Below are 27,288 nucleotides of genomic sequence, written 5' to 3'. Positions count from 1 at the left end.
CTAATTTATAAAAAGAAGTAAATTTAGTAATCCATAATTGAGTTATAAGAAAGTGAATATGATTTAATGATGTACATTTCTAAACAAATAAAATAGCATTACAAAGAGAGCATCTATGCTTCAGTTCCTCCAAAGACCACTCTCTCTTCCATTTGTTCTCACCATATTCCTCTTCTTCACGTGGATCTCCCTCCATTTTCACACTGCTTCCAAAGCTTCTTCCTCTTCCCTGCATTGGACTGCCATACATCATATTAACCTCAACTTGCTCAGATTTCGATCTGGAATTCCTTCCAAGATTTTGAAAGATGAATGTGGTTGGCTCCTTGATCCATTGTCTCTTGCCTATGCTTCTAGAATTTCAGGTCTTTAATTTTTTCTAATTTTTTTAAATTATTTTATACTTACAATACATTAAAAAATTAATATTTTTTTTATCTATTATTATTTGAAAGTAATATATGTAAACTAAAAATTAATTACTAAATTAATCATTATATATTTATATCTTCATATAAATTAATTCACTTATTTTTTAAACTAAATAATCAAGTACTACAACAATCAACCTAAAATATTAGAATAATTAAACATACTCTTAAAATAGGATCATAATTTTTCGAGTAATATTAGGTAACCGTTTTTCTTTTAGTTTATATCAATTAATTTCTTTAAAATTATTTTTTTATCTTAAAAGTTAAAATTTATACTCTAAATTATAAATTGAGAAAATTTAGAAGCAGCACTTTTATTAAAATTTAGTCATCACTTAACCATCAAAAGAAAAATGAGTAATCCTACATTATTAGATGTCATCTCACACTACTAAAAATATTGATGATGGCTATACATAACAAATTCCGCTGTTCCCCTAGCACTTCTCATATAAATTATAACTTTTAAATTATAAACTTAAATATTAACATTCATTGATATTAACTAACTAAAAGTTATTTTTCTCTATTTTCTCTAATTTTTTAGGTGGAGCTATCACTTGTGTTATGCAGGAGAAATCCGACCAAAAAAGTTAAGAGGAAATCATAGACACTATATTATTATAACGAAATACTTGTTATTTGGGGTGCTATGACTAGATATATAGGGTAAGTTACTCCATTAATTTTTAGAGTACTATATACATTTGTTCTGCCATACATCATAAATATGTATGGGAAATTAAGTTTATATATATTACACCTGTGTTCTATTACTCCTCATTTCTTATCCATGCATGATAATAGTTCACATATCATACATCATCTAACATCATTTAGTTTTTTTTTTTTTTACTAAAAACAGGAAGACTCGAATCCTCAATCTCTTAAGTGAGTATGAAAAGATTATGTCATTTAAGATATAATTAATTGGCATATATAATCTAATTTGTTAACTATGTATAAATTCAATTGCATCTATATAAATGAAATGTTTTAAAAATATTATATTAATTAAATTGTATTTTACATTTTATACGTGTAATCCTTTGAATTAAAAAAATAAGGGTCTTGTGGTTTCAACTTTCAATCACCAAAGAAATGTTATATTATTTTATTTCAAACCGTATGAAATATAACTAAAACATGAGATGGAGTTCACTAAAAATAGTAATACTAGTAAAAACTCATTTCTTCTAAGGTATAAACATTTCAGCTAATATTTTACAAATAATAATATATTTAAGCAATGTTTTAAAATTGAATTTAGCCGTAAGTCAAACTAATTTAACTTTTATCACTTGGTGATTAATAAAAGAGGATTATTCAAAAAATTATATATGAGATGATCAAATAAAATTTATGTAAATAATTTATTATAAACATAATAAAATACAATAATTTTGTTTGATTCATATGTAACTAACTTTAAATTTATTGTTGTTATCATTGTTGTTGGTTTTTTTTTGTTTTGTTGGAATATACATATAGAATTATATTACGTGTGCATAAATACACATTAAAAATAAATTAAAATACACATATATTTATATATAAATATATTAATAATTAATTTTAATAATTAATTTTAATGTACAAATAATATTTTTCATACATTATTTCTTTTTATGACTTGACTGACTTATAAGTTGTAATGTTTTTATAGCAAGGTTTCTCATAAAGGTTATGGTGAAGTGACCATTGGGTCCGATGACATTATTGTTGCAGCTAGTCCTAGTGGGACAACCCACGTAATAAAAAACGTAGATCAGATTCGGTGTACATTTTTTCTAGGATGTCAAGATAATGTTAATGTCTCAAGTACCCCTTTAATGTTTGGAAAGATTTTTAATTTTTTTATCTTATAATAAATTAAGTTATTCAATTAGGTTCTTTTTGCTAATTAACCGATTTGAACCTTAATGTCCAATTGATGTCATTATTATAGCTCGATTACACATTATAACTCGATTATAACCACTATAGATCGGTTGTTAAACAACCAAATACTAAAATATATCATCACGTTCTAAAACATTATTATTCCTCGTTTAAGTAAAATGTTCAAAAAACATATCCCAAAAATAAAAGGAAGATAAGAAACTGTTTGAAGATATATTGAAATAAATAAAACTTATTATTCATTCACTAACGTGAACATTTGAGTGCCTTTTGCAGGTGGTGCGGAATTTATAACCACAAACTAACCGACAAGTGTATCGAGTCGTACCAAGTAGTACCTCAAGTGAATGAGGGTCAATCCCACGAGAATTGATGGATTAAGTAACAATGGTTGATTAATTTACTTAGTTAGACAAGCAGAAAATTGTGTTTTGAGAGTTCAAACACATTAACAGTAAATTCAGAATATCAAAAAGCAAGCAGTAAACAAGTTGTGAATAATATATGGAGAAACAGTTAAGGCTTCAGAGTTATCTATTTTTCGGATTGACTTTTCTTACTAACTATTTTAATCATGCAATATTTAATTCATGGCAAACTATACGTGACTACACCCTAATTCATTAGACCTTTTTAGTCTCCTCTAACTCTCATCAACCGCCAATTCTTTGGTCACTTAATTCCAATTAGAGGGTGAAGTTCAATTCTAGTTGTATGCCACAGAAACACTAATTACCCAAATATAAGAGGATTATATGTCATGTATCCCGTTAAGTCCAGATAATTAGAAATTTAAGAGAATATGTTTTCAAGCTGTTGTTCAAGTAAAGAGCTTTTTCAAGTTATACAAGAACTCAATTAGAATAAGGGTCATACTTCCATTCCACCCATATTCATAAAATAAGAATGAAAACAATTCTTGAATTATAAATCAATACATGAATTAAAATAGAAAAGTAATAGTATCAATCCATACAATAGACAGAGCTCCTAACCTTAAGAGTGGAGGTTTAGTTGCTCATCGTTCAGAGAGAAAACTAAGATTCTGAAAAACTGTAAATTGCAGAATGAGGTAGGAGAGAATAGATTCGAAGAGCCCGAAGGACTGATTTTTTTCCCTTTTATATCTAATCATAATTAATGTAAAATATATTTCCTAAAAACTAAATAATATATTTTCCTAATTATAAAAGAAATAAATTTTAATCAAAATTTATTAGTTGATTCGTGCAGTCTTTGGACGCGAATGGGGACCACTTGGGTTAGAAGGGTTGGTGCCGAACTTGGAGGGAGTCAAGTTCGGCGTGGACTAGGTAGAGAATTCCTTGGGCTTTCCGTGACTTGTGGTGCCAAACTTGATAGCCACCAAGTTTGGCGTGGAGGTTGGCGAGTTTCTTCTTTGGAGTCCTTATGTTGGCGCTGAAAACTCAAGTTCGGCGTGGAGAAGGCAGCACAATTCCCTTGGAGGAGCTGATACTGGCGCCGAACTTGAAGAACTTCAAGTTCGGCATGGAGGAGGCAGCGTAGCCTTTCTTTGGAGTCCTTGTGTTGACGCCGAACTTGAGTAAACTCAAGTTCGGCGTGGAGATGGCAGCGTGCATTCTTCATTGGAAACTTGAGTGTGGCGCCAAACTTGAGTAATCTCAAGTTTGGCACCATGAAGGCCGAACAAAATGGAAGAAAAGGGTATACTATTATACAATGTTGGAAAGCTCTGGAAGTTAGCTTTCCAATGGCACTAGAATCACGTCAATTGGACCTTTGTAGCTCAAGATATTCCTATTTGAGTGCAAGAAGGTCAGGGTTGACAGCATCATTCGCTTTCTATCTTTTCTGCTACAAAACTCCGTCAAATCCATCCGAATGCTACCTGAAATAAACAGAAATTGCAAACAACTCAAAGTATCATTCATAGTGGCTAAAGATAATTAAATATTGATTAAACTCAACAATTTAAATGCAAATTCACTAAAAAAAGATAGAAAAGATGCTCACGCATCACAACACTAAACTTGAATTGTTGCTTGTCTTCGAGCAACCAAAACTAATACATGACTAAGATGTGAATTTGCATGAGAAGTGAGAGTTCAATGAGGCTCGTGTCTCTTCTTGAAGTGAGGTTTATCTATTGCAATACTGAATAGTTTTGGCATCTCACTCTCCTTTGAATCAGAAGAATGTCACTGTCATTCGGAATTAGAATCCGGATACCATTATGAATTCTCTAATCTTTTATACTTCAGTTTAATCTTTGAACACAGTAAATTTCCTTTAATTCTCTTTTCTTTGGTGCTTTGCACCTTGAGCCTAGCCGTGACTTTAAATGTTTTGTTTCAAGTTTCATTTGACACAAAAACACCACAAGCACTTAACTGGGGAACTCTCTTTAGGTTCTGATTTTTCTTTTAGTTACTCCTAGATAGTGGTGCTCAAAACTTTTGGCATACTCTGTTAAATACACTTGATCTCGACTCTTAGTACTATGTTTCAAGGATTACTTGACACAATTACACCACAAGCATATGACTAGAGAAACAACTCTTTGAGCTTTTAATCATGTCTGATCTTCCTAGTCATTGATGCTCAGAGCCTTGGATTTTGTTTTTATTTTTCTTTTGCTATTTCTTTTGCTTCAAGGATTAAGCTTTCACTAATTTCAGAAAATTCATAATAGTTCTCTAAATTATTGTTCCTTATATATCAACATCCTTTGATTCAAATTCAAATATGCACTGTTCATATCATGCATTCAAAATCACAGATAATACCACCACATTTAAGTAAATAAGACCACTCTTTGATATAAACTCTATTTCTCATGTAATACATCTTTTTTTTTCTTTTCTTTTTAGATTCAAGCTCAGTGAGCGATACATGAGACACCCTTCAGAATTAAAATCAAATATCAAAATAAAAAGCAGCAAATTAAACTAGACCTAGGAATTGAAATAACAAATGATCATGCAATAACTAAAATAAAACAGCAGAAAACCGAAACATAACATAGTAAGAACGAGAAGGAATATAGAATGAAAGGAACTCAAGCACCTCAGTTATCCTAGTGGCCGTTTCATTCTTCAAGCTGTGCTCCTCCGTGCAGATGATTCGCCTCCCTTTGGTGCCATCAAAATAAACAGAAAAGCCACAAGCGAAGCGACAACACCAAACTTAAAAGTTTGCTTGTCCTCAAGCAAAGAAAAAATGTTCCTGTTTTACACACTCTGCATTATCAAAGCACACTTAAAAAGAAGGAAAACAATAAGAAATTAAAATAAACTAAATAAATTAAAAATAAACAGAAAATCTAAAGACACGGAATATTGGATTGCCTCCCAACAAGTGCTTATTTAATGTCACTAGCTTGACACTTGATTGTCGAATTTTTCTTCCTCTTCTTCCAGTTGGTTAAAAGAAATGACTCCAAGGGAGGAGAGGCGAAAATTAGTACCCTTTGACTTGAATTTCTCCTAACAAGCTTTCTTTTATTGTTATTAGCTTGATTCGCCTTGCTTGTTGGGGTAGAGGTTGGATTGCTTTTCGTTGACCTTCTATTTTTCATGGATAATGTCTTTTGTTTCTTGGTCATAATCCCTTTTTTGTGCTTTCCTTGATTGCCTTCACTTCTTTAATTTCAAAATTTGGGTGTTGTGTGATGGTTGGAGTGTACCATTCATCAAGAACTTCTTGAATTGGTAGTTCAATAAACTCACCCTCTATGCCACTCTCTGCTTCATTGGAGTGTAGATTCCCATAATTGTTTTCATCCCTTACAACCTCCTTTGTTTGTGCATCTTCCTTCTTTGTTTGTGCATCTTCCTCTTCTTCCATGTGTGAGGGTAAAAAGTTCTCTAATTCACTGGAGTATGAACTCCTTTGATTAATTTCCTCACTTTCTTTCATAGGATCTTGCATTATATCTCTTGGGAAGGAATTTGCTTGTTCCTCCTTTTGGGGCTTGATAATCAACTCCACATATTTCTCTACATTTTTGACACTCGTCCTTATATCATATATGAATTCTTTCATGAGAAGCTCAAGAGCTGATAGTTCTTGATGTGAATAAGGAGATGGTGGCTCTTGATATGAATAAGAAGGAGATGATGGTTCTTGATAAGAGTAAAAAGAGGATGGTTCTTGGTATGAATAGGGAGATGGTGGCTCTTGATATGAGTAGAAAGATGATGGTTCTTGATATGGATAGAGAGGTGGTGGTTTTTGGTATGAATATGGAGATGGTGGTTCTTGATAGTTGGAACATGGAGCACTGAAGTTTCTTTGGTTTTGACTTTACCAACCAAAATCCGGGTAGTTCCTCCATCCACAATAATAAGAATCACTCCTTGGGTGTGAATAATAACCCACGTGATCTCTCCATTATTTTTCCTTAGCACAAAGCACCAAACAGAATTAAACGCACCATGTGGTAAACAGGCAAGTAAAGAAGAAAGAACATAAAGGAAAATAAAATAAAATATAAAAGAAAATAAAAAAATAAAATAAAATAAAGAAAATAAACTGAATAATTAAGAAAATAAAATAACTAATAAGCAAAAAAGAGTATAAAATTCAAACTTAATAAATAAAATAACTAGGAAGAATAAAACAACTAAGGGACAACAAACTTAATTTCAGAAATTAAGAAAAAAAATAAATCTAAATATATATTTTTTTTAAATTTAAAAAAACAAGTTAAACGAAATTAAAGCAAAAACGCTTAATCTAAGAAATCAAACAACCAGTAGTTGTCAATCACAGTCAATCCCCGGCAACGGCACAAAAAACTTGGTGCGAAATTTATAAACACAAACTAACTGGGAAGTGCATCGGGTCGTATCAAGTAGTACCTCAAGTGAATGAGGGTCGATCCCACGAGGATTGATGGATTAAGCAACAATGGTTGATTAATTTACTTAGTTAGACAAGTAGAAAATGGTGTTTTGAGAGTTCAAACGCATTAACAGTAAATTCAGAATATCAGAAAGCAAGCAGTAAACAAGTTGTGAATAATATATGGAGAAACAATTAAGGCTTCAGAGTTATCTATTTTTCGAATTGACTTTTCTTATTAACTATTTTAATCATGCAAGATTTAATTCATGGCAAACTATATGTGACTAAATCTTAATTTCTTAGACCTTTTTAGTCTCCTCTAACTCTCATCAACCGCCAATTCATTGGTCACTTAATTCCAATTAGAGGGTGAAGTTCAATTCTAGTTGTATGCCACAGAAACCTTAATTACCCAAATATAAGAGGATTATATATCACGTATCCCGTTAAGTCCGGATAATTAGAAATTTAGGAGAATATATTTTCAAGCTGTTGTTCAAGTAAAGAGCTTTTCTAAGTTATACAAGAACTCAATTAGAACAAGGGTCATGCTTCCGTTCCACCCAGATTTATAAAATAAGAACAAAAATAATTCTTGAATTATAAATTAGTACATGAATTAAAATAGAAAAGTAATAGTATCAATCTATACAATAGACAGAGCTCCTAACCTTAACAGTGGAGGTTTAGTTGCTCATAGTTCAGAGAGAAAACTAGGATTCTGAAAAACTGTAAATTACGGATTGAGGTAGAAGAGAAGAGATTCGAAGAGTCCGAAGGACTGATTCTTTTCCCTTTTATATCTAAACCTAATTAATATAAAATATATTTCCTAAAAACTAAATAATATATTTTCCTAATTATAAAAGAAATAAAGTTTAATCAAAATTTATTAGTTTATTCGTGCAGCCTTTGGACGCAAATGGGGACCACTTAGGTTAGAAGAGTTGGTGCCGAACTTGGAGGGAGTCAAGTTCGGCGTGGACTAGGCAGAGAATTCCTTGGGCTTTCCTTGACTTGTGGTGCCAAACTTGATAGCCACCAAGTTTGGCGTGGAGGTTGTGCGAGTTTCTTCTTTCGAGTCCTTGAAGGCAGCACGATTCCCTTGGAGGAGTTGATACTGACACCGAACTTGAAGAACTTCAAGTTCGACGTGGAGGAGGCAGCGTAGCCTTTCTTTGGAGTCCTTGTGTTGGCGCCGAACTTGAGTGGAGATGGCAGCGTGCATTCTTCATTGGAAACTTGAGTGTGGCGCCAAACTTGAGTAACCTCAAGTTTGGCGCCATGAAGGCCGAATGAAATGGAAAAAAAGGGTATACTATTATATATCCTTGAAAAGCTCTAGAAGTAAGCTTTTCAATGCCGCTAGAATCACGTCAATTGGACCTCTGTAGTTCAAGATATTCCTGTTTGAGTGCAAGAAGGTCGGGGTTGACAACATCATTCGCTTTCTTCCTTTTCTGCTACAAAACTCTGTCAAATCCATCCGAATGCTACCTGAAATAAACAGAAATTGCAAACAACTCAAAGTATCATTCATAGTGGCTAAAGGTAATTAAATCTTGATTAAACTCAACAATTTGAATGCAAATTTACTAGGTAAAGATAGAAAAGATGCTCACGCATCAGCAGGTGCCCACCCGAAGTATAATTCATCTCGACGGAAAGCTCCTAGTTATTCACTGACAGCGGCCAACTTTCACAAGAATAATTGGCGCCCACCGTGAAGCCTAGAAACAAAAACTTTTTTCTTTAGGTCCCAAAATTACCAGATCTACCTATGGCTATCCAACATTTTCTCACACCATCCGAGAGCTCCTTTGGATGGTAACAAAGTTATAACAAACTAATTAGTGCATGACAGAAGAAAATCAAAGAATGACAAATTAGATAACTGAGTTAACCAATACTCAGATTGCTAATAATGATGATTACAATGAACAAATAGATGACGAGGAAGGAAATTCTGATCTAACGCATGTCTCTGAAACTTAATAACCAGTGAAAGATCAACAAACCAATGAAGATGATGAATTGGCAGTTGGACCATTTACAATAGATATCATGAATTTTAAACTATCTAAAAACTTTGCGTTATAAATAACTCTGACTTTCTATGATAACATGAATAATCTAAAAATACATGCCAAAAAATTCCCCTTCATAATAATAATAAACGGTGCTTTCAATTCTATCGATTCTATCTTAGAGTAGCTATTATATTTTTTTTAGTGTTCTAATTTCGCTAACAGCTAAATTACATTGAAAATTTTTTTTACTTCAATTTTGTTAGTAGTAAATATGAAATTAAAGTAGAAAAAAATAATTTTTTTTAATTTCAGTTATACTGACGGTAAAAATAAAAAAAATGCAAAATATTAAATTGTTACAATTTTATTTAAAATAGTACATATATAATTTTTTTTTAAAGAAAACTCTTAACTAGGGTCATCATCCTTATTATTATTTAAAAAGTTTGGTTAATATATGTGTCTCACATACTAAGATTTTATTAAAAAATTTAAATATTTTATTTAGTAAATATATAACAAATATATTAAAAAATTCTTATTATAAAAGAATTTTACTAACATGTGAGCTAAACCCTGAACCTGATTTCAAAAGTGAAAGCTCCAATCTCCGACTGAGTCCTACGCCGAAATCAGAGAGTAGAAGTAACATTGAAATTGAATTGAAGGCGAAATCGAGACCAGAAGCGTGCCCCTCTGTGTTTTACTCCGTGATTCCCAATCTGAGAGTAGAAGTAACGGTGGTGCGAATATGACTAAGTTCCGGAAACTAGGTCGACCCACCGGTCACCCAATGTCCATGCTCAGAACCATGGTCTCCCAGCTCATCAAGCACCACCGCATCCAAACCACTCTTGCCAAGGTCCCTCTTTCTTCCCATTTCAATTTCAATTTCAATTTCAATTTCATTTTCGTATCAACACTCTCTTCTCTCTGTTTCCAGGCTAAAGAGGTTCGCAGAGTCGCTGACAACATGGTTCAGCTTGGCAAGCAGGTTTCTCCTTCACTCTTTCTTTCTTTTTCTTTCATGCATCTGTTTATTATTATTGTTTGAGTACCACAACTGAAATACAGAGGAATCAACTGGAGGCATAAATGTGTCACACTCGAGGTGCATTTAGAGTGAAAATTATCATCGGGTAATAGAGAAAGAGCCTAATACAAATAGGAACAATAACGCACAGAGAAAGAAAAGGATATACCTAAATAGAAACTTAAAGATGGTGTATCAAAACAAGGACTGCACAACCAATTCTTTTGGAAGTGCAGTTGAATCTGAAACCAACAAACCATTACATTAAAACTTATATAATTAATGCCATTGCTCATACATATCACATTTTAGTTGGAACTTGGAACACTTCAAAAACAAGAACCATAGAGAGGGCCAAGCTTATTATTAACTATCACTATAGTTGTACAAGATTTTTTCAACTCCATGAACAGCAGATACACCAGATTGTATTTACACTCAAATGCAAGAATTCAAGACAAAATTTGAAGAAGTAACTGACCAGTTTCAGACTGAAGTGCGGAATTTTATGACCTTAAAAACTTGCGAGAAATTTCATGAACTGCTTTCAAATCTTCCACAGTATTGAAATCCAAAAAAAAAAGTAGTATTATTATTTTATATGATAATTTTAACGAAGTAAAGACACAACGAAATATATCGGGTGTAAGGAAGAATGTTTGAATATCCCAATAAATGAGAATGCAAGAACAATTTTCCAATTGTTTCGGAAGTAGAAATAACAATAAAAAACAATCTTGCAGATAGGACACACTACCCACTCACTTGGTTTACACGGACACTAAGTGAAAATAGGAAGCAAACCATCAAACATTTGGTGTGCAAATCTTAGTTAACAAAATGAATTCGAAGGGAGAAAATGGGTTGCAGAGTGGTGAGAAGGATGAGGGGGGTTTGTGAGATGGGTCAGGGAAGTGAGGGGGCACAGTGAGGAACACAACTGTGAAAGCGCGCAATAACAACGATGGCAGCAGCTTCAGACTCTAGAGGCAGCGGTTCTCTACTTTCTCTTGAAAATGCATCGTTTCAATTTTTTTTTTTTAATAATTGAACTAGTTAAGAATAATTTTTTATGATTAATTTTAAAAATGAAATTAAAAATATTTTAAATATTTTTAAAATTAAAAAATTATTTATATTTTAATATTAATAAAATATTAAAATATTATTATAATTTATTTAAAAAATATTTTATATTTTATAATATATATATTATGTCTCGTATTTATGTCATTATCCGGATATACATACTAAAAATTGTTAAAATACATCATGAAAAAATTATACAATTAATATTTTTAATATATACTCAAATTATTCTTCTACAAAATACAAATAAAAAGACACTTGAAATTCTAATAAATTTTTATTATTTTAGAAATCTTTTAAAATTATTTTTGTGAAATATTTTGTTTTTTCTAATATTTATAATAAAGTATTTAATATACATAAGACAAATAAATTTTATTAGAGAATATTTTTTTAAAACAAATTAATCTTGTTTACAAAAGATTATGACATGTGAATACATCAAAACTATACAAGATGCCATGTGAACAATCTGTCAACGACCAATAAGAGCATGAAATCATTTTATTTTATTACAAAATTATTCAACACCTAACACATTTAACTACTCAACACAGATCACAGTTAAGGCAATACTACAAACTACTACAACCAGTCAACCAGCAGTCAACCACTTGCTTACCATTTGTTGCTTCAGATCTGATCACTTCTCTTCAGAAACATGGCTGCAGAAGCTGTTTTGTCTTCCGTTCTTAGTGTTGTTTTCGACAGGATGTCCTCCCCTGAAGTTGTTAACTGGATCAAAGGGAAGAAGCTTACTCACAAGTTGATTGAAAGGTTGAAGACTAATCTTTATGCTGTTCGAGCCTTTCTCATCGATGCTGAGCAGAAGCAGATCAAGGAGACACCTGTCAAGGACTGGCTTCATAGTCTCAAACATGCCATATATGTTGCTGATGACTTGCTCGATGAAGTCTTCACCAAAGCTGCCACTCAGAAGGATCCAGGTACCTTCCTCTCTCGTTTTCTCAATTTGCAAGATCGGGATGTAGCAAACAGGATGGAGGAAGTCATTGATAGGATAGAGTCTCTTGTGATTCAAAAAGACACTCTTGGTCTCAGAGAGATTCCTAAGGAGAACATGTCATGGAGGATCACTACATCTCTAGTTGAAACATCTGATGTATGTGGCAGGGAAAAAGACAAGGAGGGCATAGTAAAACTCTTGTTGGATGATGATGGTGATGATACTGGTGGTCATAGTGATGTATCTGTGATTCCCATTGTGGGCATGGGTGGGATAGGAAAGACTACTTTGGCCCAATTGGTTTACCAGGATGGCAAAGTAAAGGAGAATTTTGATTTTCAAGCTTGGATTTGTGTGTCAGAAGAGTTTGATATTTTCAAGGTCACCAAGACTATAATCGAGGCAATAACTAAAAGTTTTTGCAGCTTGACAGATTTGAATTTGCTTCAGCATGATTTAAAAGAAAAGTTGTCAAGGAAAAAGTTCTTTGTTGTCTTGGACGATGTATGGAGTGAAAGTTACGAAGATTGGGATAAACTTCTAAAACCTTTTCGAAAAGGGGTTAAGGGAAGTAAAATTCTCATAACAACTAGAAGTAAAAGAGTGGCTTCTGTGGTGCAAACTGTTTCCCCTTATGAACTGAGCTTATTGTCTGAGGAAGATTGTTGGTTAGTGTTTTCAAAACATGCACGTCTCCCAACTGGTTCTATGGAGAATCCAACCTTGAAAAAAGTCGGCAAAGATCTTGTAAAGAAGTGTGATGGATTGCCCTTGGCAGCTCAAGCCCTTGGAGGCTTATTGCGTGGAAATTTTGATATCAAGTATTGGAATCATTTATTGAAGAGTGAGATCTGGGAACTCTCCGATGATAAGATAAAGGTTGTTCCTGCGTTAAGAATCAGTTATTACTATCTTCCTTCGTATTTAAAGGAGTGCTTTGTTTATTGTTCTTTGTATCCCAAAGACTATGAATTTAGCAAAGATGAATTGATATTGCTATGGATGGCAGAGAATTTTTTGCAACCAGCAGGAAAAAAGACTCCAGAAGAAGTTGGTGATGAATATTTTGATGAATTGATTGCGAGATCATTTTTCCAACCTCATAAGATTTATGAAAAGAACTTTGTGATGCATGATATGGTGCATGATTTGGCAATGATGTTTGCTGGAGAATTCTATTTCAGAGCTGAAGAGCTTGAGAATGCAGTTGAGGTTGATATTAAAACTCGTCATTTGTCACATAATGCCAAAGGCAATTATCCAATCTCAAAACTTTTGGGAGTTTGTGACCGAGTAAAACACACAAGGACATTTCTTGGACTCAATTTGAATTCACAGATTCCATTTAACATGGAAAACGCACCTTGTATCTTGTTGTCAAAGTTGAAGTACCTGAGGGCTTTGTCGTTCAGTTGCTTTCCTCTTGAGTCATTGCCTGATTCAATAGGCGAGTTGATTCATTTGCGTTACTTGGATTTGTCTTGGACAGACATCATGACATTGCCCGATACACTTTGCAACTTGTACAATTTACAGACATTGAAGCTGTTTGGATGTGAGAAACTAAAAGCCCTTCCTGCTGGCATGAAAGATCTTACAAATTTGCGTTACCTTGATATTAGCTTCACTGGTTTGCATGAGATGCCGGAAGGCATGAGCAAATTGACAAGTTTGCAGGTTTTAAGCAACTATGTTGTTGGGAAGCGTGAAGGGAACAAGATTAATGAATTGGGAGCACTTGCAAATCTACACCAAACAATTTTGATTGACAAATTGGAGAATGTGGTCGATAGCAGCGAAGCGTTGGAAGCAAGAATGTTTGATAAGGATGGCATTGAATCTTTGTTCTTGAACTGGTCGCCAGATGAATATGAGAATACCATTGATTCCCAAATTGAAAGAGATATACTTGAAAAGTTACGACCTCATAGTAATTTGAAACATCTACAAATTAGGGGTTACAGGGGTACAACATTTCCAGATTGGTTGGGACATTGTTCTTACCACAACATCACCCAAATAACACTGGGCGGTCTTCTTTCGGGTTATTTCAAGAATTGTTGTATGCTTCCTTCACTTGGACGGTTGCCATCTTTGAAGCGCCTGGAAATTTCAAAGTTTGAAAGGCTTGCTATTGTGGGTGCTGAGTTTTACCGAAACGATGAATCTTGTCTGGAGACTCCATTTCCAATGCTTGAAACTCTTCAATTTGCGTCAATGCCTTGCTGGGAGGAATGGCCTTCATTGGAGTTCAATGCATTTCCTCGACTTAGGGAGCTTAGCCTAAGGGATTGTCCCATGTTGAGAGGAGATTTGCCAAATCAATTACCATCTTTGCAATCACTTCATATTATGCATTGCAAGCAGCTCAGTTGTTGTGTTCCAAGAGCTCCTGTGATTACCTCTTTAGGCATAGAAGGAAGAAATGAAGTGAGAATTGGGGAGCTACCTCCTTTGCTGGATATTCTATCAATTACTGGAAAGCATCAAGTGGAGTCGGTGATGGAGGCCATTGCACACACCCAACTCACTTGCCTCACATCTTTATGCATCTCAGGTTGTTCATCCCGCGTATTGTTTCCAGTTAGTAGTATTCCCGCTTCGCTACAAGAGCTGAGGATATTGGATTGCAAAAAATTAGAATTCCAAATGGAAGGCCAACACCACTCATTGCATAATCTAAGGATGCATAACAGCTGTGATTCGGTTACATCCTTCTCGCTGGATTCCTTTCCAAATCTCGTGCGTGTTTATATAAGCGAGTTTGAAAAGATGGAGTCTCTGTTGGTGTCACGCTCTCTTTCATGTCTCCGTTCTTTATATATAAAGAATTGTGGGAGTTTGAAATCCCTGCAGACGCTATGGATGGCATCACCTCAGCTAGAACATCTCACATTACTTGGTTGCCCAGAGATTGAATTGTGTGCTACGGGGGATCCACAGCGTAGCTTGAGATCTCTTACCATCAGCTACTGCGAGAAACAACTCAGCTGTGTAGCATCGCAATTTCATGGGCTTACTCATCTTTGGATTGAAGGTAAATGTGAGAGTGTGAAGTGTCTCCCCAAGGAAGGTTGGTTGCCTGCCACCCTTGAGTCTCTCTCTCTGATGAGCATTGAAAGTGTGGAGATGTTGGAATGCAAGGGACTTGCCCACCTCACCTCCCTCCAACAATTGTCTATTTATAAATGTTACAATTTGGAGAACATTGACGGAGAGAAGCTGCCTGCCTCTCTTTTACGACTCAGCATCTCTAAAAGCCCTTTGGGTAAACGGTGTGAGATGAAGGACCCGCAGGTTTGGCCGAAAATTTCCCACATCCCCGCCATTCAAGTTGATGACAGATGGATTTGGTAATCCAACAACTTCAACAGGTAATTCTTTCTATCTCACACAACATTATTCTGTGTTGCCTAGTCACTAGTTTTTCATTCTTCATTGTTATTAATGTCTTGTATTATTCATACAGCTTTTCCTCAGAATCCAACAAGAGATAACTTCGGCAGTTACGGTTTTGCTTTTGATGCATCAATAATATTCAATCATTGTAATACTCAGAGGAATTCTGAGAAACTAAGACAATGATAATAACTGCAACATAGGAAGGTTCTTGACGAGATAAGGGTAGAAAACAGAGAATGGAATTCTTACCATGATTGCCTTCATATAAGTGGTTAAGAAACCTAATGAAAAAAGTGGTATGGATGGCTGAACTTCAAATCATTTCGTTAAAATTTGTATATCACCTGAGAAGGAATATCTACTTTATAATCTTAGAATAACTTTGATTACTCAAAATATGAAAATTTGTATGTGGTGGTTGCAACTTTCTTTCAGAAAGCAACTGAGCAACGAGGGCCAATCATGGACACAGTGATTGATATTGAGAGCAGCCTCAATGAGCTTCATCAAGTGTTATTGGACATGGCTGTTTTGGTCCAATCACAAGGTAAGCAACTCAATGACATAGAGAGCCACGTGGCAAGAGCCAATTCGTACATCTGCCTTGGGTCCGGCAGTTTCAGTTTGCAAGGATGCACCAGAAGAATACCGGAAGTCCACCTTCATTGCCATCATAATATTGATTAGAGTCCTTCTTATTGATCATCATCATATTGGGGTTAAACAATTCAGAATATTTAATGGTTAACAATGAGAAGGGAATGAATTAAGATGATGATGAAGACAATCTTGAAGAATGCCATTGTCTGTCCACTTGCATTCACTAACCTTCTCCATTAATTGACAGCAGATCCTTATTATTGGGGTTTAATTCATCAATAGCCACTCTAATCTCTTTTGAATGCATGTATTTTATTTTTTGGGATTTTAAAAATTTTCTTTACATGTATCACATGCTATAAATATTGTTGAATTACCTTGCTTGGAGTTTATATATTGGAGGAATGAGATTAATTGTTTTGCGCCCTTAAACCTATGGTCTACAATTTTATCCTTTTTTTTTTCCTGTATTTTCTTGTACATTGTCGATTAAGAATTGCATGTTTTGTTAGAAAAATAACAAAAAATAGTCGATAATGCAGCAACAACTATGTTTATCCCACTTTCTGATAAGTGAACAGTTGAATAGTAACACTAAAATCTTTGAGGATCAATAAAAGCTGAAAGTTTTCACCCCAAACCATCAAAGAAGAGAAGCAATTAAAAATAGGAATATATTACCAATGCATCAACCAATTGTATAAACGTATTATTTACTCAATGTAAACACTATTTGCATGTCTTTGTACAGACTAAAGTGACAATTAGATCCTCGAAAATGTTGACCTTGGACTAATTAGTCTTTAAAAAAAAAGAGTATCAATTAGGTCATCCAAGATAGTAAACGGTGGACATGTATGTCCTTCTTTCAATAAAATAGTGTAAAACGAAACCGAACTGTCCATGTATTCTGTTATTTATAGTGGTGCATGTCTCGTTATTGTCGCATGAGCAAGAAAACGATGTAATTTTGGACAGTGAAGTATTTATTATCTTTTGAGTTTTCATATATTCTTTATCAGATGCTCTCTATTTATCACAAATCCTATCAAACAAATGAAGTTTCGTTCCAAAAATTGTTATCTACATGACTATTTTTCATAGATAGACATGTCAGAGTAATTAACAGTACATATAAGTATCACCGTTAAGTTTTAGTTGATGAATTGATAGAAAGACATCATGTGTCCAGTATTTGCTATCCTAAAGGATCAAATTGGTACTTTTTTTTCTTTAAGGACTAATTAGTCCGAAGTCGAAATCTTTAAGGACCTAATTGTTACTTTACTCCTTTATATATATTATAATAGATAGATAGATATTTCAAAATATAACATGTACAATACAAAGTAGTGGAAATTTTTTTTTGGCATGATGTTCAAAATCACTAAGCTACGGTTTTATGTTTTAAAAAATTCCATAAATATTATATCATATAGAAAACTATTTTTGATACTTTTATTTAATTTGTAATATTGATTAAAACTAATAACCCATAAATTAGAATGTTGCATTAGCTATTAGTTACATAAATTTAGGATAGGATCGGATGGAGAGTATTTTCACGGAGAAAGCTCGAGTATTTGAGCAATTACATTGTCAAAAACTCTATTAGCCGAAAGAAAGTGCAGTTTTTTAAATGACGCAATGTAATTCCGAATTATGAATTCCGTCTAACTGTATTTTTATTGATAAAGGGTCAAAAAGTATTTCCTTATAAAATTACTTAATTGCCTAGTGTGCATAAATAAGTTCTAAAGTATACCGTGTGATTCATTAGAGACGTTACTTTATTATTCTTTCCAAATTATAAAGAAAACGAAAAAAAAGATTGTAAGAATAGCTCAATTGAATATATTGAGGGTACAAAAAACAAAAGGAAGAACAACAGTCAGAGTTGGTTACTAATGTTGTGTTATATACCAAGAATACAACAGAACAAACGGTGCCTAATGTGGTGCATGTCCTTGAAGCTACATTTACAATTTTAAACTGATCTTTCATCTGCTACATCATGGAGCATAATCATTGTTTGTGATTCCTATTCTTGAGGTTTCCATTCTGAATATTTGGTGATGTATTCTCAAGAGTAGTACTCAGATGATGAGCAAAGGTGCGGCGCTGAGTCTTTTCCTAGAAATTCTTATTGGTGCCACTGCCATTGTAAGGTCTCTGACTCTGAGGAGTAGCCTTTCTTGATTCAGATTGTGTTTCTAGATCCTGAAAGTATAAATTCCAATTTGAAAAATTAAGGGTGTGTTTGGTTTGCGTTTTTATTTTCTATTTTCATTTTTAGTTTCTCTTTTCAGGATCTTGTAAAAAGGAAAGAGAAAATAAGACAGAAAACAGAATTTTATTGTTCTAAGAACCAAATCAGATTTTATAAGGACTCAATTATCCGGAACTACATAGAGATTAAGAACAATATTGTTAACCAAACAAAGCTTGAGGAGAAAATGGGAAAGAAGATTATATTATTATTGCAAACAGTTTAAGATACCTTCTGTGTTTCCTTGTTTTATTCTTTCCTTTCCTTGTAAAAATCAGGTAGTGGCCTTGCTTTGAAGCAAAAGCTTTGGCGAAGTTTTCTGATCTCTGTCTCTGCTTTTTCCTGCAAAATGAGGGAATTGAATGATTTGGTGACTAAACTGAACTGAGGAACTATATTGTTCATAGTAACAGACACTAGGTATTAAATTTTACTTGTCAACCAACCTTGAGTTTTGTATGGAGTTGCACTTTTTGTGCCTCATTGGCATTGAACTTTTCTTCAAGTTTCTGAAATTGATTTAGATCAATAGAGAAAGGAAAGGCAAGCAATTTAGTAACCCAGTTAATTAATTTTCAGTTTTATTTGTAGTAAGGTTTAATTAAAGCTCATAAACAACTAAATTTGATTGATGACAGAACCTTCTTTCGTCTTGCAGCCCTTTCTTCTGTCCTCAAGCTGAAAGGTGAGGATATCATTGGGGATCTCATTTTATTTCTGAATTCAAGTAGAAACATTGTAAATACTAATGTAAAGATGAGTATTCACAAAAAGCCATAAAACTTTTTTAAGCCAGAGATAGATTATGTAAATTTGTGGTCCTTGAAAATAAAGATAGCATGTTTCAACTATTGACAAACTCTACATTACGTCTGGCATGGATAACATTTGAACATAGAAACAATCCAAATCCATTCAGAGTGGAAATGACTTACTCTGTTGAGAGCAAGCGCCATTTAGAGCTGGCTGTATTTTTGCCTGTGCTTGATAAATCAAGAGGAGTTTTGTTCCTATGGTTTAACAAAACTCAAATGCACCCAATCAGGATATAAAAAACAGTTTTACATCATAATTAACAACTTACTAGAATTAGGTACCTTTTCTTTTCTGTTAATGGGGTCAATGCAGAATGCATCTGCATTTCCTTCTTATATAAGCCTGCATTTTAAAAAACAACACTTTAACATCATAGAAATATAGATTGTGAAAGACATGGCAAAGAATCTGACAAACCATAGTTGGTGTTCTTAGAGGAGTTAATGATGCATCCTTTGAAGCCTTTGAGGAACCAGCACTAGCTCTTGCACTTTCAAATTTCTTCATGCTGATGCAGTCAATCTATTAAGTTCTCTAATTGGCGTAAAATTGACCGACTTGTAAGGAGTAGATCTTCTTTTATCAGCAGAGCTTAGTAATGAAGCATGCTTGTTGCTGCTGCTTGTTGGGGTAGCAGCAATATTACTGTTATCTCTCTTTGAAGAAAGAGTAGCTGCTGTTGATTTGATTGGTGTAGAAGCAACTTTGGAGGTTGCATTGCTTAGTATAATATAATATAATATGGCATGTGAATACATCAAAACTATACTGGATGCCATGTGAATAATCTGTCGAAGACCAATAAGAGCAAGAAGTCATTTTATTTTATTACAAAAATATTCAACACTTAACACATTTAACTACTCAACACAAATCACAGTTAACACCACAAACTACTGCAACCAGTCAACCAGCAGTCAAACACTTGCTTACCATTTGTTCCTTCAGATCTGATCACTTCTCTTCAGAAACATGGCTGCCGAAGCTGTTTTGTCTTCCGTTCTTAGTGTTGTTTTTGACAGGATGTCCTCTCCTGAAGTTGTTAACTGGATCAAAGGGAAGAAACTTACTCAGAACCTGATTGAAAGGTTGAAGACTAATCTTTATGCTGTTCAAGCCTTTCTCATCGATGCTGAGCAGAAGCAGATCAAGGAGAGACCTGTCAAGGACTGGCTTGATAGTCTCAAACATGCCATGTATCTTGCTGATGACTTGCTTGATGAAGTCTTCACCAAAGCTGCCACTCAGAAGGATCCAGGTACCTTCCTCTCTCGTTTTCTCAATTTGAAAGATAGGGATGTAGCAAACAGGATGGAGGAAGTCATTGATAGGATAGAGTCTCTTGTGATTCAAAAAGACACTCTTGGTCTCAGAGAGATTCCTAAGGAGAACATGTCATGGAGGATCACTACATCTCTAGTTGAAACATCTGATGTATGTGGCAGGGAAGAAGACAAGGAGGCCATAGTAAAACTGTTGTTGGATGATGATGGTGATGATGATACTGGTGGTCATAGTGATGTATCTGTGATTCCCATTGTGGGCATGGGTGGGATAGGAAAGACTACTTTGGCCCAATTGGTTTACCAGGATGGCAAAGTGAAGGAGAATTTTGATTTTCAAGCTTGGATTTGTGTGTCAGAAGAGTTTGATGTTTTCAAGGTCACCAAGACTATAATCGAGGCAATAACTAAAAGTTTTTGCAGCTTGACAGATTTGAATTTGCTTCAGCATGATTTAAAAGAAAAGTTGTCAAGGAAGAAGTTCTTTGTTGTCTTGGACGATGTATGGAGTGAAAGTTACGAAGATTGGGATAAACTTCTAAAACCTTTTCGCAAAGGGGTTAAGGGAAGTAAAATTCTCATAACTACTAGAAGTAAAAGAGTGGCTTCGGTGGTGCAAACTGTTTCACCTTATGAACTGAGCTTATTGTCTGAGGAAGATTGTTGGTTAGTGTTTTCAAAACATGCACGACTCTCAACTGGTTCTATGGAGAATCCAACCTTGAGAAAAGTTGGCAGAGATCTCGTAAAGAAGTGTGATGGATTGCCCTTGGCAGCTCAAGCCCTTGGAGGCTTATTGCGCGGAAATTCTGATGTCAAGTATTGGAATCATTTATTGAAGAGTGAGATCTGGGAACTCTCCCATGTTAAGATAAAGGTTGTTCCTGCATTAAAAATCAGTTATTACTATCTTCCTTCTTATTTAAAGGAGTGCTTTGTTTATTGTTCTTTGTATCCCAAAGACTATGAATTTAGCAAAGAGGAATTGATATTGCTTTGGATGGCAGAGAATTTTTTGCAATCAGCAGGAAAAAAGACTCCAGAAGAAGTTGGTGAGGAATATTTTGACGAATTAGTTGCGAGATCATTTTTCCAACCTCATAGTACTCTTGAAAACATATTTGTGATGCATGATCTGGTGCATGATTTGGCAATGATATTTGCTGGAGAATTCTATTTCAGGGCTGAAGAGTTTGAGAATGCAGTTGAGGTTGATATTAAAACTCGCTATTTGTCACATAATGCCAAAGGCAATTATCCAATCTCAAAACTTTTGGGAGTTTGTGACCGAGTAAAACATACAAGGACATTTCTTGAAATCAATTTGGAGCGAGAGGTTCCATTTAACATGGAAAATGCACCTTATATCTTGTTGTCAAAGTTGAAGTACCTGAGGGCTTTGTCATTCAAATTCTATCCGCTCGAGTCATTGCCTGATTCAATAGGCAAGTTGATTCATTTGCGTTACTTGGATTTGTCTTGGACCTGCATCATGACATTGCCGGATACACTTCGCAACTTGTATAATTTACAGACATTGAAGCTGGTTGGATGTAGGAAACTAAAAGCCCTTCCTGTTGGCATGAAAGATCTTACAAATTTGCGTTACCTTGATATTAGATGGACTGGTTTGCAGGAGATGCCAGAAGGCATGAGCAAATTGACAAGTTTGCAGGTTTTAAGCAACTATATTGTTGGGGAGCGTGAAGGAAACAAGATTAATGAATTGGGAGCACTTGCAAATCTACACCAAACAATTTCGATTGACAAATTGGAGAATGTGGTCAATAGCAGCGAAGCTTTGGAGGCAAGAATGTTTGATAAGGATGGCATTGAATCTTTGATCTTGAAGTGGTCGCCAGATGAATACGAGAATATAGTTGATTCTCAAATTGAAAGAGATATACTTGAAGAGTTACGACCTCATAGTAATTTGAAACAACTACAAATTTGTGGTTACAGGGGTACAACATTTCCAGATTGGTTGGGACATTGTTCTTACCACAACATCACCCAAATAACACTCGGCGGTTTTTTTTCGGGTTATTTCAAGAATTGTTGTATGCTTCCTTCACTTGGACAGCTGCCCTCTTTGAAGCTTCTGGAAATTTCAAAGTTTGAAAGGCTTGCTATTGTGGGGGCTGAGTTTTACCGAAATGATGCATCTTGTATGGAGACTCCATTTCCAATGCTTGAAACTCTTATATTTGAGTCAATGCCTTGCTGGAAGGAATGGCGTTCGTTGGAGTTCAATGCATTTCCTCGACTTAGGAAGCTTATCATATGGGATTGTCCCATGTTGAGCGGAGATTTGCCAAATCAACTACCATCTTTGCAATCACTTGATATTGAGAATTGCAAGCTGCTCAGTTGTTGTGTTCCAAGAGCTGCCGCGATTACCTCTTTACGCATAGAAGGAAGCAAAAAAGTGAGAATTGGGGAGCTACCTCCTTTGCTGGATAATCTATCAATTAATGGAAAGCATCAAGTGGAGTCGGTGAAGGAGGCCATTGCGCACACCCAACTCACTTGCCTCACATCTTTATCCATCTCAGGTTGTTCATCCCGCGTATTGTTTCCAGTGAGTAGTATTCCCGCATCACTACAAGATCTGACGATATGGAATTGCAAAAAATTAGAATTCGAAATGGAAGGCCAACACCACTCGTTGCTTGATCTAACGATACATAACAGCTGTGATTCGGTTACATCCTTCTCGCTGGATTCCTTTCCAAATCTCGTGGGTGTTGAAATCAGCCAGTGTGAAAAGATGGAGTCTCTCGTGGTGTCACCTCAGCTAGAAAATCTCAGATTACTTGGTTGCCCAGAGATAGATTTGTGTGCTACAGGGGATCCACACAGTAGCTTGAGATATCTTATCATCAGCTACTGCGAGAAACAACTCAGCTGTGTAGCATCGCTGTTTCATGGGCTTACTCATCTTCATATTGAAGGTGAATGTGAGAGTGTGAAGTATCTCCCTAAGGAAGGTTGGTTGCCTGCCACCCTTGAGTCTCTCACATTGGATGGCATTAAAAGTGTGGAGATGTTGGAATGCAAGGGACTTGCCCACCTCACCTCCCTCCAACAATTATCTATTCATCATTGTTCCAATATGGAGAACATTGACGGAGAAAAGCTGCCTTCCTCTCTGTTGCGACTCAGCATCTATGGAAGCCCTTTGGGGAAACGGTGTGAGAAGAAGGACCCGCAGGTTTGGCCCAAAATTTCCCACATCCCCGCCATTCAAGTTGATGCCAGATGGATTTCGTAATCCAACAACTTTAACAGGTAATTGTTTCTATCTCACACAACATTACTCTGTGTTGCCTAGTCACTAGTTTTTCATTCTTCATTCTCTTTTTACAATATTTTTATTCTTCATTTTTATTATTGTCTTGTATCATTCATACAGCTTTTCCAACAAGAGATAACTTGTGCAGTTACGATTTTGCTTTTCATGCATCAATAATATTCAATCATTGTAATACTCACAGGAATTCTCAGAAACAAGACAATGATAATAACTGCAACAGAGGAAGGTTCTTGAGGACATAAGTGATTTGGAAACCTCATGACTAAAGTGGTATGGATGGCTGAACTAACCATTTTTCTTCTTCTTTTTTTTTTTTAAAAAAAAATCATTTCATGAAAATTTGTATATTACCTGAGAAGGAATTTCTACTTTATAATGTTGGATTAACTTTGATTACTCCTATGAAAATTTATATTTGGTGGTTGAAACTTTCTTGCAGAAAGCAACTGAGCAAGCAGGGACAATCATGGACACAGTCCAAGAGATTCAAGAGCGGCATGACACGCTGATTGATATAGAGAGGAGCCCCAATGAACTTCATCAACTGTTCTTGGACATGACTGTTTTGGTCCAATCACAAGGTAAGCAACTCAATGACATACAGAGCCAATTCGTATGTCTGCGGTGGGTCCATCCGTTCCAGTTTGCAAGGAAGCACCAGATGAATACCGCAAGTCCACCTTCATTGCCTTCATAATATTGATCATTTTCATACTGATTAATTTAGTTTTGATGGGATATTGATTCGTGGCTATGAACAAATTGGACTAATTCAAAACAACATATGCTCTCAGTGTGTCACATAACCATTGCATTGTAAAATGATACCTTGTTTGTTTTTCTGGAACCTACCCTTTTGAAGATCGAGACTTTCATGTTCATGGTCTGGAAGGTTATATTTGTAGTGAAATAAGAGTGCCAAAAACACCAATGAAATGAAAAGTATAGGCAACTCAGAATATTTAAATGGTTAAACAATGAAAAGGGAATGATTAAGATGATGATGAAGACAATATTGAAGAATGCCATAGTCTGTCCACTTGCATTCACTAACCTTCTCCATTAGTTGACAGCAGCTCCTTATTATTGGGGTTTAATTCATCGATTTAAAGTTTTTTAAGAATCAATTTAAATGTTTATTTTTTTAAATAACTATTCATCATAAACGAATTGTGAAATAATTCATTTCTATTTTTTCACAACATTTTTGTATAATTAAAATTCTTCATAAAAATTGAATTATATTTTTTTCGTTTGAGAAAAAACAAAGATAAAGAAAGTAGAAAACCTCTTTATTTATGTGAGAGAAAAAAATAATAGAGAAAGTTTATTAATGGGGTGAAATAAAAAGTTAAAGTTATAACTAAAGTTTTAACACTAAAGAGTAAAACTCAAAGCGATTACTCATATTTAACATATGTACTAAAATAATTTTTGAAATTTCAATTACACCAATAATATTTTAGAAATTAACAAAAATACATCGGTTAATCTCTAAAGACATAATTGTTATAATTTAGATCTCTTATTTTAATATATATATATATATGGTCAATCTCAATGATTACTCTGAGTTTAACTCAAAACTAAAATTACAAAATTACACAAACATATGTATATACACTAATTTATAAAAAGAACTAAACTTAGTAATCCATAATTGAGTTATAAGAAAGTGAATCTGATTTAATGATGTACATTTCAAAACAAATAAAATAGCATTATCACACGTTGCATCTATGCTTCAGTTCCTCCAAAGACCTCTCTCTCTTCCATTTGTTCTCACCATATTCCTCTTCTTCACGTGGATCTCCCTCCATTTCCACACTGCTTTCAAAGCTTCTTCCTCTTCCCTGCATTGGACTACCATACATGATATTAACGCCAACTTGCTCAGATTTCGATCTGGAATTCCTTCCAATATTCTGAAAGATGAGTGTGGTTGGCTACTGGATCCATTGTCTCTTGCCTCTGCTTCTGGTATTTCAGGTCTTTAATTTTTCATAAATCTTTTTATCTATTGTTATTTGAAAGTAATATATGTAAAAAAGTTAATTATTAAATTAGTCATCATATATTTATGTATATTTGTATTTTTATATAGATTAATTTATATATTTTTTCAACTAAATAATCAAATACTAGAACAATCAAATATATCGTATTAGAATAATCAAATATACACTTAAAATAGAAATATAATTTTTCGAGTAATATTAAGTAATTATCGGTTTTTAGTTTATATTAGCTAATTTTTTAAAATTATTTTTATCCTAAAATTTAGACCATAAATTATAAATTGTTAACACTAAATTCTAAATTATAAACTTAAAAATTAGAATGGACTGATATTAACTCACTAAAACTTATTTCTCTATACTTTCTCTAACTTTTTAGGTGGAGCTATCACTTGTGCTTCAATTCATGCAGGAGAAATCCGACCAGGAAAGTTAAGAGGAAATCATAGACACCATGATTGTAACGAGACACTTGTTATTTGGGGTGCTATGACAAGATATAGGGTAAGTTTCTCCATTAATTTTGAGTACTATATATATTTGTTCGGCCATACATCATAAATATGTATGTGAAATTAAGTTTATATATATTGCACCCATGTTCTATTACTCCTCATTTCTTATCCATGATAATAGTTCACATATCATACATCATCTAGTTTGTTAACTATGTATAAATTCAATTGCATCTATACAAATGACTTGACTGACTTGTAAGTTGTAATGCTTTTGTAGTTGGAGAATAACAAGGTTCCTCATAAACGTTATGGTGAAGTGACCATTGGGTCTGATGACATTATTGTAGCTGCTAGCCCTAGTGGGACAGCCCACGCAATAAAGAACATAGATCATATTCGGAGTACATTTTTCTTAGGATGTCAAGACAATGTTATAAGTTATAATGTCTCAAGTACCGACTTTAATGTTTGGAAAGATCTTTAATTTTTTTATCTTATAATAATTTAAGTTATTCAATTAGGTTTTTCTTGCTAACTCAACGACTGAACCCTAATGTCTAATTGATGTGACCGTTATAACTCGATTATACATAATAATTTGGTTATAAACATTATAAGTTAGTTATTAAACAACCAAATATCAAAACGTATCATAACATCCTAAAACACTATTATTTTTCATTTAAGTAAAATGTTCAAAAAATATAATTGTATATACTTCATTCCAAATATAAAAATTTGAAGATATATTGAAATAAATAAAATTTATTATACACTCACTAACTTGAGCATTGGAGTGTCTCTTATAGTTGTCCACCTCTTTATTCTCCTGCTACCGAAG

The 27,288-nt window shown here is 34.2% G+C and overlaps 3 protein-coding genes across 7 annotated transcripts; 2 read left to right on the top strand and 1 right to left on the bottom strand.

Moving 5' to 3' along the window:
- The first annotated feature begins 9,769 nt into the window (after nt 1–9,769).
- Nucleotides 9,770–24,984, top strand: LOC112783901 (putative disease resistance RPP13-like protein 1). Of its 5 annotated transcripts, XM_072229643.1 has the most exons (5): nt 9,770–10,058; nt 10,140–10,190; nt 11,876–15,659; nt 15,755–15,983; nt 16,123–16,719. In XM_072229643.1, the coding sequence occupies exon 3, from the start codon at nt 11,980–11,982 to the stop codon at nt 15,640–15,642; it is 3,663 nt and encodes a 1,220-aa protein (XP_072085744.1). In that variant the 5' UTR covers nt 9,770–10,058; nt 10,140–10,190; nt 11,876–11,979; the 3' UTR covers nt 15,643–15,659; nt 15,755–15,983; nt 16,123–16,719. The 5 variants fall into 5 exon arrangements, with proteins under 5 accessions (XP_072085744.1, XP_025682763.2, XP_072085745.1 ...); XM_025826978.3 differs by having other exon boundaries at nt 15,755–16,719; XM_072229644.1 differs by lacking the exons at nt 15,755–15,983; nt 16,123–16,719 and adding an exon at nt 24,153–24,241 and having other exon boundaries at nt 9,772–10,058.
- Nucleotides 18,119–20,444, bottom strand: LOC112785094 (protein WVD2-like 4). The gene is made up of 8 exons (XM_072229646.1): nt 20,306–20,444; nt 19,790–20,160; nt 19,654–19,714; nt 19,492–19,566; nt 19,198–19,273; nt 19,003–19,065; nt 18,788–18,898; nt 18,119–18,507 (listed from the first exon to the last, which is right to left on the bottom strand). The coding sequence occupies exons 3-7, from the start codon at nt 19,695–19,697 to the stop codon at nt 18,806–18,808; spliced, it is 351 nt and encodes a 116-aa protein (XP_072085747.1). The 5' UTR covers nt 19,698–19,714; nt 19,790–20,160; nt 20,306–20,444; the 3' UTR covers nt 18,119–18,507; nt 18,788–18,805.
- Nucleotides 24,985–25,706: 722 nt separating the features above from the next.
- LOC112784427 (uncharacterized) lies at nt 25,707–26,967 on the top strand. Its single transcript, XM_025827628.3, has 3 exons — nt 25,707–25,960; nt 26,369–26,493; nt 26,725–26,967. Exons 1-3 carry the CDS (start codon nt 25,711–25,713, stop codon nt 26,929–26,931), a joined length of 582 nt encoding a protein of 193 aa, XP_025683413.1. The 5' UTR covers nt 25,707–25,710; the 3' UTR covers nt 26,932–26,967.
- The last annotated feature ends 321 nt before the right edge of the window (nt 26,968–27,288 follow it).

This window comes from Arachis hypogaea, chromosome 20, assembly GCF_003086295.3.
Source record: "Arachis hypogaea cultivar Tifrunner chromosome 20, arahy.Tifrunner.gnm2.J5K5, whole genome shotgun sequence".
NCBI classification, from domain to species: domain Eukaryota; kingdom Viridiplantae; phylum Streptophyta; class Magnoliopsida; order Fabales; family Fabaceae; genus Arachis; species Arachis hypogaea.
Note: the sequence above shows the minus strand (reverse complement) of the source record. Positions and strands in the feature narration are given on the sequence as shown.

Coding starts and splice junctions, on each gene's coding strand:
- LOC112783901 (XM_072229644.1), top strand. CDS start 11,980: ATGGCTGCAGAAGCTGTTTTGTCTTCCGTTCTTAGTGTTGTTTTCGAC.
- LOC112785094 (XM_072229646.1), bottom strand. CDS start 19,697: ATGCAGATGCATTCTGCATTGACCCCATTAACAGAAAAGAAAAG. Junction 19,567..19,653: donor CCATTAACAGAAAAGAAAAG/GTACCTAATTCT, acceptor GTTAAACCATAG/GAACAAAACTCCTCTTGATT. Junction 18,899..19,002: donor AACTCCATACAAAACTCAAG/GTTGGTTGACAA, acceptor CTCATTTTGCAG/GAAAAAGCAGAGACAGAGAT.
- LOC112784427 (XM_025827628.3), top strand. CDS start 25,711: ATGCTTCAGTTCCTCCAAAGACCTCTCTCTCTTCCATTTGTTCTCACC. Junction 25,961..26,368: donor CTCTGCTTCTGGTATTTCAG/GTCTTTAATTTT, acceptor CTAACTTTTTAG/GTGGAGCTATCACTTGTGCT. Junction 26,494..26,724: donor GTGCTATGACAAGATATAGG/GTAAGTTTCTCC, acceptor ATGCTTTTGTAG/TTGGAGAATAACAAGGTTCC.